This window comes from Cupressus sempervirens, chromosome 8 (assembly GCF_028749045.1).
Source record: "Cupressus sempervirens isolate cs-2001-9-10 chromosome 8, ASM2874904v1, whole genome shotgun sequence".
Lineage (NCBI taxonomy): Eukaryota > Viridiplantae > Streptophyta > Pinopsida > Cupressales > Cupressaceae > Cupressus > Cupressus sempervirens.
The window spans coordinates 441,819,226-441,834,589 of NC_143125.1; the positions used below are offsets into that span (position 1 = coordinate 441,819,226).

General features: G+C 37.0%; 1 protein-coding gene across 1 annotated transcript; it reads left to right on the forward strand.

The window, feature by feature from the left end:
• The first annotated feature begins 7,442 nt into the window (after positions 1-7,442).
• Positions 7,443-7,814, forward strand: LOC149543110 (disease resistance RPP13-like protein 4). Its single transcript, XM_089795773.1, has one exon. It carries the CDS (start codon positions 7,443-7,445, stop codon positions 7,812-7,814), a length of 372 nt encoding a protein of 123 aa, XP_089651899.1.
• The last annotated feature ends 7,550 nt before the right edge of the window (positions 7,815-15,364 follow it).

Sequence of the window (15,364 nt, forward strand, 5' to 3'; positions counted from 1 at the left end):
AACTTTTTAGACATCTGCAGCAAGTGGGGTTTGATCCGACGCTCTTTGCCTTCTCAAGTGTTCTTAGCTCTTGTGCCAGCCTACAAATGAGGGATGCAAATGCATTCCTATATTAAAAAAAAAATGGTTTTGAGTTGGATAACCATGTGGGAAATGCACTTATTGACATGTGTGCCAAACATGGTTATATGGAGAATGTGCACAAAATGTTTGACATTATGTCTAAGCCGATTCAATGGTATTGATATAACTAAGGCAAAGCACGTGGACAGTCAGACCAACCTCCCTTCATCTTCCAGCCTGAATGCATGGAGATCAGTGACAGTCGCAAATGGGACAGGAGTGAGGAGTCTTCCCGATGAATTTTTCCATTTTGAATCACTGGAGCACCTGAAATTATCTCATTGTGAAAAGCTATCATTACTACCCAACAGTTTTGGTGATTTGAGAAATCTGAGGCACCTTGATTTGAGCAGATGTTCAAAATCGAGGAAGTTGCCGGTCTCTTTCAAGGAGTTGTCTCTCCTACAACACCTCGACTTATGCGGATGTTCCGAGTTCAATATAAAATCAAAAATGTTGGAAACAATGGCACAACTAGAGTATTTGACCCTGTCTAGTTGAAGGCAAATGGAAGGGGTGCCTTGTAACGAAGAGACCTTTAATATCCCGATTACACATTTGTGTGAGATCAGATAGACATCGGATGCAATGAATTTGTATGAGGAAATGGGAGGGTATGGATGTTCTCCAAATTTAAAACTTACGTTATTCTGATTAGAAGCCTGTTCCTTGCAGCAAGAGTGGTTGAGGGCCATGAAATGCTAGGAAAGATGAAAGAAGCTGGCTTTGAAGCAAGTGATAGAGATTACTTTGAGTTTGTTAAAGTATTATGCAAGATTCACAGAGTGGAACATGCACATAAAGTTTTTCTCACAATGGAAGACTATGATTATCTTCCTGGAATTGCATAAGCGTGTCATTGGTTAAGATCTAGCTATCAAAGTAGTTGCAGAAGCAATCCAAAGTTCTCGGGTTGGTCTTTCATGGGTCCAACAGGAGTTGTAAAGATAGAATTGGCGAAGTTTCTTGCCTCTTATTTGTTTAATACTGAGGATGCTCTTGTGAGGATTGACATGAGTGAATACATGGAGAAACATGCAGTCTCGTGGTTGATTTGAGCTCCACCTGGCTATGTTGGTTATGAGGAAGGAGGACAACTGACAAAGGCTATTCAAAGGAGGCCTTATACAGTTATCCCATTTGATGAAATTGATAAAAACACATTTGGTAGAGATAAGCACAAATGGATAGATACTTCGTAGCTAAATTCAGGATGGAAAATGTGTTCATTCCGAACTATGAATCAATGATGATCATCCTAGATGCTTATAGGTATTTTTGGGATAGATCAATTGTGTTCGGATAGATAGAGTTAGTAGCTAGAAGATCACTGATTGTATATGTACATATCCTTAGGAATTCTAGCTAAAGGTTCTTTTTTTTTAAAAGTCTTCCTTGTATAGGTTAATTTTCTTGAGGTTAATTAACCTCCCCAAAATCACGTATTTTGGAGGTGGTTATTAACCTCAGAGAGGTAGTTATTAACCTCTATGTCTATATAAGGACACCTTTTGGCTTTGTAAAGGGACTTTTTGGCTTTAGAAGAAGGGAACACCATGCTGAAATTTTGATCCAGGGATAAAATTTGGAAAGTATGTACACTTTTTATTTTCTGAATTGAAAAATCTCCATTGCTTTCTTGGTGCAAGAAAATAATGGAATGTGCAGTTTGAGTTTTCGAATCTAAATTGTTTCAAATTTTGATTCTCTTTGTAGTGAGCATTCTCATGGTATGGTGTAGATGCTTATGAATCTGTGGATCAGCGTTGTGCTAGTAATAGTTTTTCAAGCGTAGATCTTGATCATTGTTATTAGCATTTTTAAGTTAGTAGTTTGAGAAAGCTTTGAAGTCGTGTGGTGCATTCATCATCATGAGCTTTCTCCCCTTTCATTTTAATTTTATATCTATTTGAAAAGCTTCAAAATTATATCATACGAGGGAGCTGCCCCTCTAAACGCAGAGGAAGGCCGGATACCAAGGGCCTATCCAACTGTTGTGAACGGTTTTCCACACACACTCCGTTGGGCAATTCTACTGTGACAAATTTGTTTACCAACAGATTTTTGGCAACTCTGCTGGGGAGACTAAACAGGGAGATTGACAGTCGCCTATAATGAAGCACGATAGTGTTACCGCATGAGAACATTTTTCCTGTTCTCCAACCAGACCTTGGCTTCCAAGACACCCAGAAGGATATTATTTTAGATTTGAACACTCTAGCTTGGAGGTGTACACGAAGTGCTCAACAATATCATCAAGTTAATCGAGTCCTTGAAAAAGAAGAAGAGTTTGGAGAAATCTTGCAAAGAGCCCCTATTGGTCAGAACGTTGTAGTTATTGAGAGAATAGTGGTCATTCCAAGAAGAAATAGGCCAAATCTTGGTCACATCCAAAACCAAGTGAACAATAATCAATAACATGGTTGATAAAAGGTACCTTCCCTGGAAGGAAGGTTGGCGATTCTATTTTAAAAATTGATTATTGGCGACTCTATTTGAAGGTGGCAATTTAGAATCATGGTTTGGTACAAGGGAAAAGTTGAAAGTGACACTGATACCTATAGTGATGATGAATACCTTTCATATCCTAAGAAACAGATTCCCGATGAACCTCTGCAAGTTGAATTCTTGAAGAATTTCTATGGCGGTAGGAGGTTAGACCCTAAAATGGTTCATCCCCACTTACTTCAAATTTTTCAGAAGATCAAAGAAGATGATAGAAAAGAATATGGGTTTCTTTCTCATTATCAAGAATCCTTCTTGGAAAGAAATTCAACATATAAAGATAAAGAAGTCTTTGTTGAAGAATGTGCTTCATCTAAATCAGCAATGAGGAATATTAAAAATGTCTCTCATGCACCTGCATCTCAACAAAATCAGATTGATCCCACACAAGCTAGCTTTTTGAAGAGTTTCTATGGTGGACGAAAACTAGATCCAGGCGAGGCTCATCCATCTTTGCTCCAGACATTGCAAAAGATTGAACAAGAAGATGGTAAAGATTATCAATCTTTCTCTCACAAGCCCAAATCCTCCTTAGAAACAAGTTCTACATGTAATTATAAAGAAGAGCTTGATAAGAAAAGTGATTCATGTCAATCGAAGATGGATAGTGGTGGTCAAAAAGGTGTCCCAATGCTTGCACCTATTGCTCATCAAAATCATATTTATATTGATCCCAATCAGGTGGAATTCTTAAAAATTTTCTACGGCAATGCACGCCTGGATCCTGACAAAGTACATCCTTCTTTACTTTAGATGCTGCGAGAACTAGAGAAAGAAGACCCATGCAAGAATTATTTTCTTTATATTAGAACATCTTCTGATCCAAATGTTAGAAAGGATTCATCTAAATCTTCATGCATGGAAGAAGACAAAGGTTCTATGTCTAATCTAGGAGATGATCGAGGAATAGAATCTATAGAAGAAAAAGGGTCTATTAATGTATCAAGGCATGAAGGGGAAGATTTCCAAATCCAGGAGAAATTATTCAATCATCTCAATCCTAATGAGAAAGAAAGAGAAATGTCAAAACCTCGAGAAACTACACAACGAATGATTGAAGATGACGAAAATGTGGATCAAAGTGAATTTCACACTGCTTTTATTCCAACATGGTGCTTGGATGCTTCAGATGATGACTTCCTATGTGGAGAAAATCTTCCAAATCATCCTTCAATGACCATTCGTGATGATGAATCTATTGATGATATCAATACTTTAGATGTCATGGAAGAATCAAAAACCACTACCATTGATGGAGATAAAAGTAGCCATGAACTTCTACAAAAATCTACTTTCCCTGAGGAAATGGAGACCTTTACATTTGATGATATTGATGAACTTGTGATTAAGCGATCAGTTGATGGAAACGTTAAAAATCAGCTTTAGAGAGAAGAAGATGAACTATTTAGCCTTCATTCTCTATCATGCATGCCACCTTTCACATTTCATGAAGAATGTCTTGGTGAAGAAATGATGATTCAAAAGGGGATAGATATCATAGAACATATTGAAAATGAAAGCTATATGGCAATAGGTTCCTATGATCAAATGGAAGTAGATTTGAAATCCTATGGATTATTCGAAGGTCAAAGAAATCCTCTTTTTGAGCCTTCTCATCAAATAGGAGATCTTATGTCAAAAAGATTCTATGAGGAGAATAACCATGATAAAGTAAGTAATCAGTCAGCAGGTGATCTCATGGAGGAATCTGAGGAAGGAAACTCTAATGATTTTTTTATCCGGAGTTTGTGCTCAAAAGCTTTGGATGATAATTTCCTCTATGGCGAAAGTGTTTACTTTAATCCTTTGTTTGTAGACGAAGACATTTCTACTGATGATTCTCAAGTTGGTATTCAAAGACAAGGTTCAATGGTTATTATAACCCCGTAGGTTACTTCACTCCACAGATTTTATGAAGGCAATCCAATACAAGGTTTGATATCTTCTCATCTTAACCATCAGAAGGCCCTTCAGATGGAAAATTTTGATATTAATGGGATTGAAATTGAAGTTATGGTCCGCAATGTTGAAGATGGTACCCATGTAACTCAGAAGTTACTAAAAATTCAAGATGATCTTTTGGAAGATAAGGAAGAAGAAATGGATCATGAGAAGATTCAATATAACATAGATGTGCATCTAAATTGGAATAATTTTATAGAAGATTCAACCATGATCATGCCAATAGAAAAGAAAGAGTGTCTATTGTCGGAAATGAGTTTAGGACTTCATGATGACCAATCATTACAATTTCAGGTTGAGGGCTTGCCAAGTAGAGGAGAAGATCAAATATGCATTCAGGAACTTGAGAATCTTATACTTCAACTCTTTGAAAATGAAGTCATTAGTGACATACAACAAGAAGCAGAGTTGATTTTGAAGCCCGAGATTTTTGATGAAGCCTGGTTATTTGGATGCGTCCCTTTATCTAGAGATGCTGAGCAGGCTAAGAATTTCATAATTAGAATTCAAGGAGCGGACTTATATCTGAGCCCATGGAAGCTTAAGAATTGTCATATGGTGGTACACCATGGTATTTATTTTCCCCAGCCAATGAATGGATTTGTATGATTATACCTTGAGTCACTGTAGGTAGGGAAACCTACCTTGTATATAGTCTAATTAGGAGTTTTGTTGTGCCTAGTTTTCTTTCTATTGTCCTGTTTTTGGTTTTTGTGTTCCCTCTTTTGTAATTTGGTCCCTCAAATGACTCTATTTCATAGCCCAATGGATTAGGCGCTACTTCATTATTCTGGATTCGAGCTTCGTCCTTGTCAATCCTTGTCCCCAGTTAGAGCCAGCTCTTGCCCGGTTATAAAATTCTTTAAATTTTATAAGCCTCTGTTAATTTTTAAAACTTGCCTAGTTTTAAACATCAAATTGGCCATTCTACCTTTGAAATTTGCAAGTCTTTAAACCTCCGTGTCTCCAGCTCGTTCTCAGCTCCGCAGCACTTGAGATCATTGAGATCCAGCTTCTGAGCATCAATATATTAAAGGTTAATGATTACCTTCAAAAACGCGTATTTCTTAACCTTTAACTTCTTAAGAGGTTAATGTTAACCTTCAAAAACGCGTATTTCTTAACCTTTAACTTCTCGATAGGTTAATGTTAACCACCAAAAATGTGTCTTTCTTAACCTCCAAGTGAAAGGTTAATGTTAACCACTAAAAGTACATTTTTCTTAACCTCTCCTATAGGTTAATGATAGCATTCAAAAACACGGTTTTCCTAACATAACCTCTCAAAAGGTTAATGAGAGCTACCAAGAATACGTTTTCATTAACCTCTATAAGGTAGTTATTAACCTGGTAAGGTGATACATGCAACATTGTTAATAATGCAGTAGCCAGATAGAAGATGAAGAAAAGCTTCTTTACACCCAAGGAGTTGCAGAGGACGAGATTTCAAAGAATGGAGCCAAGTGGGCATTCGGGTGCCGTAGTTGTCCTTGCTCAGATAAAAGATCTATGGACATCGACAACACTCTGACAGAAAGCAGGCGGGCTCCATCGGTGTCAAATTCCATGATGTCGAATGTGTTGATGAACAGCTCTCTCAACTCAATGCAGTATAGTTATCCGGGTCTCAGAAAAAGAGTTATGACCAGGTCCATTGAAATGCAACAAGCAGAGGGCTTTGCCGATACTGCCTCAGAGTTCAGTGATGTCAACAGCAGCATCATCAATGGAGGAGCTATGAAAACATTTCATGAATACCCGAGTTTATCAAAAGAAAAGAAAAGAAAATGGGTTATCCTTCTCAGCCCTGCCGATGAAGTCCGAAGACAATCCAAGGTTATCATTGCAGGTATTTCACTCTCCCTTTACCTGTACTGCTGAACAAGGTTTGCACAAACATTTCGGTCTCTTGGACTCAAAATCTGATCAAGTATCCAAATTTGGAGGGGACAACAATGGGGATGTGGAGCAAGACAAGGAAAGTGATTCAAGTGCGGATCTGTTTGAAATACAGAGCATAACCACGCAAGCCACAGCATGCTATCCATTAAGGAGGAATAGGGATTCCATGGATGAGAGCTTGAGCATCCAATCAAGTTATCCAGAGGCGCTAGGATATCATTTTAGAGACAGCGTGACGTCCTCTGCGAGAAGTTCATGTTGTGAACCCAGCGACGTGTTAGTCGATTGGAGCATAACCAGCGGAGATACCATGGACAAGGCCAGTATTGGGAATTTCTCATTGGATTATGAGGAAATTAAGACTATGAAGAAGAAGCACGCTTATTCTTTGCAAAACACAAGTCTTTCACGGCAGAGGAGATCAAGTGGAGGAAGCTTTATGGGATGTGCAAGTGCCAAGGCATTGAATGTGGCTCTACCCACTGAGCAATCACATGGATCCAGATCAAATGTCTATCAAAACAGAGGGAGTTTATTAGTGAGAGGTAGGTGCCAAAATTTTGATTCGAAATAATTTCTTCAGAACGCTGAAGAGATACCTCACTGTCTTGTTTCTTTTGCTAGACGTTCGGTAATTCGTGAAAATATAAGTTTAGGCTCTTTTAAGGAAGAATAATCTTGCAGGATACTGCTGAATTTGTATCTAGGGAGTAGGCATCATCAAATCTAGATAGAAGAAAGAGATTGGTAGGAAGTTGTAGTTAGATTTTGCTGAAAAGTGAGAGAATCCTTCGATCATTTGATTTGGGTGGCAGTATCCCAGAGCTTTGTGGTGGATCAGCTACTCCTCCACATAGCAAGACAAGTAAAGCTACCGGAGGATGAAAAGCAAAGTTAGCTCAATGCGGAGGAGGTGAGAGATAATTTCCGAAAGCACCTGCGTGAAAGCTGATGTTACTTGTTCTCGATGATGTTTGGGACAAGCACGCTTTGGGATCCATTGGCTTTCTGTTGGGCCGAGGGAGGAGCAAAGAAATGATTTCCACGCACGACAAGAAAGTGTTGGAAAATATTGGAGCTCACCGGGTGCACCACATGGACTACATGTCTGAAGACAACAGTTGGAGATTGTTCTGCATTCACGCGTTCCCTGAAGATGAGAATCACAGTCCGCCAGAGGAATTGCAGGAGGTGGCTTGTGCGATTGAAAGGAAATGCTCTAGATTGCCAATGGCTGTGAAAATAGTAGCGGCATCCATGGCCAACGTGAGGCCACTTCCTAATGAGTGGGAATCCACGCTAAACAGGCTGAAGAGTCTTTGAAACTTTTTAGACATCTGCAGCAAGTGGGGTTTGATCTGACGCTCTTTGCCTTCTCAAGTGTTCTTAGCTCTTGTGCCAGCCTACAAATGAGGGATGCAAATGCATTCCTATGTCAAAAAAAAATGGTTTTGAGTTGGATAACCATGTGGGAAATGCACTTATTGACATGTGTACTAAACGTGGTTATATGGAGAATGTGCACAAAATGTTTGACATTATGTCTAAGCCAATTCAATGGTATTGATATAACTAAGGCAAAGCACGTGGACAGTCAGACCAACCTCCCTTCATCTTCCAGCCTGAATGCATGGAGATCAGTGATAGTCACAAATGGGACAGGAGTGAGGAGTCTTCCCGATGAATTTTTCCATTTTGAATCACTGGAGCACCTGAAATTATCTCATTGTGAAAAGCTATCATTACTACCCAACAGTTTTGGTGATTTGAGAAATCTGAGGCACCTTGATTTGAGCAGATGTTCGGAATCGAGGAAGTTGCCGGTCTCTTTCAAGGAGTTGTCTCTCCTACAACACCTCAACTTATGCGGATGTTCCGAATTCAGTATAAAATCAAAAATGTTGGAAACAATGGCACAACTAGAGTATTTGACCCTGTCTGGTTGAAGGCAAATGGAAGGGGTGCCTTGTAGCGAAGCGACCTTTAATATCCCGATTACACATTTGTGTGAGATCAGATAGACATCGGATGCAATGAATTTGTATGAGGAAATGGGAGGGTATGGATGTTCTCCAAATTTAAAACTTACGTTATTCTGATTAGAAGCCTGTTCCTTGCAGCAAGAGTGGTTGAGGGCCATGAAATGCTAGGAAAGATGAAAGAAGCTGGCTTTGAAGCAAGTGATAGAGATTACTTTGAGTTCGTTAAAGTCTTATGCAAGATTCACAGAGTGGAACATGCACATAAAGTTTTTCTCACAATGGAAGACTATGATTATCTTCCTGGAATTGCATAAGTGTGTCATTGGTCAAGATCTAGCTATCAAAGCAGTTGCAGAAGCAATCCAACATTCTCGGGTTGGTCTTTCATGGGTCCAACAGGAGTTGTAAAGATAGAATTGGCAAATTTTCTTGCCTCTTATTTGTTTAATATTGAGGATTCTCTTGTGAGGATTGACATGAGTGAATACATGGAGAAACATGCAGTCTCGTGGTTGATTTGAGCTCCACCTGGCTATGTTGGTTATGAGGAAGGAGGACAACTGACAAAGGCTATTCAAAGGAGGCCTTATACAGTTATCCCATTTGATGAAATTGAGAAAAACACATTTGGTATAGATAAGCACAAATGGATAGATACTTCGTAGCTAAATTCAGGATGGAAAATGTGTTCATTCCGAACTATGAATCAATGATGATCATCCTAGATGCTTATAGGTATTTTCGGGATAGATCAATTGTGTTCGGATAGATAGAGTTAGTAGCTAGAAGATCACTGATTGTATATGTACATATCCTTAGGAATTCTAGCTAAAGGTTCTTTTTTTTAAAAAGTCTTCCTTGTATAGGTTAATTTTCTTGAGGTTAATTAACCTCCCCAAAATCATGTATTTTGGAGGTGGTTATTAACCTCAGAGAGGTAGTTATTAACCTCTATGTCTATATAAGGACACCTTTTGGCTTTGTAAAGGGACTTTTTGGCTTTAGAAGAAGGGAACACCATGCTGAAATTTTGATCCAGGGATAAAATTTGGAAAGTATGTACACTTTTTATTTTCTGAATTGAAAAATCTCCATTGCTTTCTTGGTGCAAGAAAATAATGGAATGTGCAGTTTGAGTTCCCTCTTTTCGAATCTAAATTGTTTCAAATGTTGATTCTCTTTGTAGTGAGCATTCTCATGGTATGGTGTAGATGCTTATGAATCTGTGGATCAGCATCGTGCTAGTAATAGTTTTTCAAGCGTAGATCTTGATCATTGTTATTAGCAGTTTTAAGTTAGTAGTTTGAGAAAGCTTTGAAGTCGTGTGGTGCATTCATCATCATGAGCTTTCTCCCCTTTCATTTTAATTTTATATCTATTTGAAAAGCTTCAAAATTATATCATACGAGGGAGTTGCCCCTCTAAACGCAGAGGAAGGCTGGATACCAAGGGCCTATCCAACTGTTGTGAACGGTTTGCCACACACACTCCATTGGGCAATTCTACTGTGACAAATTTGTTTACCAACAAGGTACAGATCTCTGGAAAGCAATTAAAGCTTCAAGAAATGGGGGAGCTCTTTTAGCAAAGATTAATCATTCATTTCTCATTTTGATTCCCAAAAAGTCAGAACTTGAGAACCCAGGAGATTTTAGACCGATCACTCTATGCAACACTATGTACAAAGTTTTTTCCAAGATCCTAGCCAATAGGCTAAAGGGTATACTTCCTAAAATAGTATCAGAAGAACAAATTGGCTTTGTACAGGGCATATCTATTATGGATGGTATAATTACCATTCAAGGTACAATCCATTCTGCTTGTATGAACAAAGAGACATGCATGTTCATGAAATTGGACATTCAAAAAGCATATGGCATGGTTGATTGGAGGTTCCTATGTAAGGTGCTGGAAGCTTTCAAGTTCTCCCATCAATGGATCAATCTCATTTTCAAATTCATATCCACTCCCAAAATCTCAATTCTCATTAACGAAATGTCGGAAGGTTATTTTGAAATATCAAGAGGCGTTAGATAGGGAGATCCATTATCCCTCTCTCTTTACATCATCATGGAAAAATCATTTGGGAAAACAGTGGCTGATGCACATAAAAGGCAAAAAATTCCAGGTATTATGGTCACTAGAAACATGCCTAATGTTACTCACCAATAATATGTAGATGATACCATCTTGCATGGAAAAAGTATAGTTGAAGAGGCTCTTGGTCTAAAATCCATAATTAAAGCATATATGGAAGCCTCCAATCAAAATGTTAAAGAGCTTAAATCGGAGATTTACTTTATAAACATGAGACCAAAATTAGAACAGTAGATATGCAATATCATGGGATACAAAAAAGGTCTATTCCCCTGTAAGTATCTAGGAATTGCCTTAGAGAAAGGGTCAAAATCTAGCAAGGTATGGTGCAACACCTTGGAAAAAATGGATGCTATGCTCCGTTGTTAGAAGGATAAATGGCTAACAAAGGGCATAAAAAGTACCAAGATCATATCAGTATTATCAACCATTCCCACCTTCCCTTTATCTTGTCTTCTATTGTCCAAGCAGAACCTCTTTAAATTTGAATCCAAAATGCAGAATTTTGTTTGGAAGGATTTTGAGGAGGACAGAAAATTGGCTCTCATCAAATGGGAGAACATTTGTAAACCTAAGGATTTGGGTGGACTAGGGATCAAGAATTTACAATGGCAAAATGAAGCCCTAGAGGTGAAACTTATTTGGCATCTCTATAAGGATAGAGAGCACAAATGGGCTAAGATTCTATACAATAAATATCTTAATAAGGATGACCCTCTAACTATTTTTAGAATCAAAAACCCTCTGAAAGGGTCAGAGAGTTGGAATTTTAAACTTAGGATGTAGGCAAGGGCGAAGAGGTTTTGTTTTGGGAAGACTCTTGGGATGGACAACCCCCATTACATCTTAGTTGCATCCCAAAGGATCTCAAAGATAAATTAATTAATCTATGGGGAAAAAAAGTCTATGACTACAAAGCTATGATTTATGAAGATGGTGTATCTAAATGGGTGTGGAAATCTCTGTAGGGTATGGATGTGGATGCTGAAATGATTAAAGATTATGACAAATTATTAGAAGGTAGAAGGATTAGGAAATCAAAGAAGAAAGATGAACTCATCTAGGCAGTGTCAAATGATGGTAAGTATAGCATGAAAAATGGATATAGGACTATATTAGATTCTCATAAATGGGGCAAAGTGGATATTCCCTAAAGCTTTGTTGGGACTCCTCATGCCTCCCAAAAGCAGGATTCTTTTTATGGTTGGCCTTCCAAAATAGAATAATGACTATTAATAGGTTATGTAAACTTGGTTTCCAAGGTCTATCTAGATGTATCTTATGTAAACTAAATAGTAAAGACTCTGATCACATTCTTTTCAATTGTCCTTTTTCCCAAATATGTTGTGAATGGCTTAGGCACATGATGGGGTGGTTGACACCATTCCCAAAATCTCTATCTAGTCTCCTCAAGGGATGGCCCACTAACCTGGTCAAGGGTGTTTACAATAAACTATGGAACATCTATCCTTCCATTCTGGTATGGGAAATTTGGAAGGAAAGGAATCGACATATTTTTTGTAACTTAGAATTAGAACCTAAAGAGTTAATTATAAAAATGGAAGCTAGCATTGTTGAAAATACTAATTTGCATCTTAGAAATGCCTAGAAAAAGGAAGGTTCCTTCTCCATATGGGATGGGCAAATGAAGAAGAATTGGTCAAAATTGATTAATCCCCTCCTTTTCTATCTGAAGAATAGTAAGGAGGCAAGAAAAAAATGTAGATGGGTTCCTCCTCTAATTGGATGGGCTAAATTAAACTTCAACGGTGTTGCTTGAGGCAATCCTAGTACTACCAGTATTGGATGCATCATTAATGATGACTCTGGTCATTGGATAGCCAAAAAAGCTATGTCTATCCAACCAACTTATAACAATCTAGTAGAATTAGAGGCTTTGAAACAAGGACTACAATTGTGTCACAAGTTAAGGTTATCAAAAGTTATCATAGCAGGAGATTCACAGATTACCTTAAATGCGATTAGAAAAAGAACCCCTAATTGGGTTCTCAACTCTACTTTAGAAGAAGTCCTTGCACTTCTAGATAAGTTTGCAGATAGCAGGATCTTCCATATTAATAGGGTAGGTAATCAAAAAGCAGATAATTTAGAAAATTTGGGGGTGAATGGGGTTAATTCCTTGATCATTAAGGATGACTCATCTTCTCTGGGATAATTATGGTCACTTAACATATGTTTATCTAGTTCCATCTTCATATTCCAACATTCATATTTACAAGTATATGTTTTCATATATTTTGATATATAAAGAATGAAAATTGGAGAACTATATATATATATATATATATATATATATATATATATATATATATATAGTTCTCCAATTTTCATTCGATTGGATTGTTACGGTTGTTTCATAGTATTTGATGCTATTCCATATTTAGCAATTTTTTATTCCACTCTTAGTTTGATTGTTTCCCATCATGAAATGGGATGGGCTCTTTATTAGTCCTGGTATTCTCTACTGGCTTTGGCCACTATCTCGTGACATTATCATCATGAATTTGCTAAGGCTAGCTCATGCTGAGTTTTAGTATAAAACATCATTATATATATATATATATATATATATATATATATATATATATATATATATATATATATATTAGTTGTCCAATTTTCATTTGATTGGATTGTTACAGTTGTTTCATAGTATTTGATGCTATTCCATATTTAGCATTTTTTTATTCCACTCTTAGTTTGATTGTTTCCCATCATGAAATGGGATGGGCTCTTTATTAGTCCTGGTATTCTCTACTGGCTTTGGCCACTATCTCGTGACATTATCATCATGAAGTTGCTAAGGCTAGCTCATGCTGAGTTTTAGCGTAAAACATCATTTGATGACATCACATCAAGGTGTCCCACTAGCTCTATCATTTTCTGACTTCTTTCCTTGAAAATGGAATCGAATATCAATATTTATCATGCATTTGAAAATAGAACAATGGCATTCTATGGAAACATCAAACTAGAGAGATGGAACAAGATTCTCAACCCAGTAGATGACATGACTCAAATTGCCATAAGTAGAGCTATCAAGGAAGGGGTTTTTGACTACCAATTTGCATGGAGGACTAATAGCAATATCACAGTTCCTTCATCAGATGCATGACAAGGGAAAAGATGGAGGTAGAGGCCATTATCAAACTTTGTTGTGACATATTTGTTCCGACTTGGAGGAAGGGATTGGAGAAAGCTATAAATAGCATTGACAAAAAATTTTGAATTCTTCTGCCAGAAAAGTATATGATGTTGTTTTTGGGATCCCCTGAATTAGAAACTACTTATCAACATCTATCATTGGTAATCTAAGAGAGCCTAGCCTTTTATCATGAATAACCCAAGATGGAGGCAAGAATTCATTTTCTACTTCATTGGAGAGGAATCATTGTGGATGAAAGTAGAGAATGGTTAATGAATTACCTTAATCTGTTCAAAACTTACATTCAACCAGGAGTGAATTTCAACAATCTTGATGCCCTAGATTTTCACACGCTGAACTCAAAAAAGACCAATAGGGTCAAGACTAACTTTAAATTCCCTCCAAATTATTCTATAGAGCATCCTAATGACATTCCTAAAGTTATCATGGTGTTTTGGAAGTAAGGTGTTGCCTTTGATGGCTTTTTGGGAATTTTCTCTGGTTTTGTTAGGGTTGGTACTCTAGAAGCTGATAGATATCATATACTATGTTGTTCATATTATATGTTGATCAATATGTACTATTTGATCGATATTGACCAATATGTATTGGTTTCTACATTTGAACTCTATTTTTATAAGAAGCTCTGAATCTTAGATGAATGTAGTAATGACCTCTTTTAATATCATGTATAGATATTATGTTGAATATAAGAAGTTTGATTTACCTTATTGCTTCCTTGATATGATTTGATTATGGATGCTCATGGGGTTAAAGTTGTTTAGGCATTTAAATTCAGATCTTTCGATTTCTAGGGCTTATATGCTCTTTTATGGCAAAATTATGTTCAATATTTAGGTATTCTTAGTTAACAACAACAATCCTTTATTTGGTCAGTAAGTCAATATCGCTTTCTATGCTCACTTAATGGTGTGTTTCCTTTAAATTCTCCTATGTTTGAGATAGGTTATTATCTCATTCCAGTATATGTCAACTCGATACTTTTATGCTCTGCATCTAGGGTAATTTATGATAAAGCATTATTAAATATCATCATTGTGATTTGAAATATACTATTCAGTGGTGCTACATGGTATTTTAGCAAGTTTTTATCAATCTCCTTTATATGCCTATAGGATTTGATGCAACTATTAATATTGCTTCAACCTCTTCTTTATCATGATGAATGTTTTTTTGAGTTTTGGATAAATGTTATATATTAGGGTTCATTTCCTTTAGGTTAGGCTATTGGAGGTATTGTCAAATTATTACAGTTCGACAAAACAGATCCAAAGCATAGAATAGGGGCTCTATTGGGTTGCCCTATGATCAACTTTGAGAATGGATGATAGTAGGGTGTTCAGATCACTTGGTTCTTCTTCGAAATAGAGCAGATTTTGATTGGTGAATTTGGTTTGTTTTGTCTCTTTCTGGCAATTAGCTCTGAATCCAGATCTAGTGTCATTGATAATTTATTTACAATTTGAATCCAAATTTGAATGTTCTATGGAGGCTCACAAAAGAAATTATTTTAGGGTTCAATGTATTTTTTAGACTAGGTTTAGTTGTTTAATATATCTTGAGAGATTAAGGAGTTTGTTTTAGTCTATTTTTGTCATAATTTAGAG

Bases quoted from the DNA above. Each gene is read 5' to 3' on its own strand.
- LOC149543110 (XM_089795773.1), top strand. From the start codon at position 7,443: ATGTTACTTGTTCTCGATGATGTTTGGGACAAGCACGCTTTGGGATCC.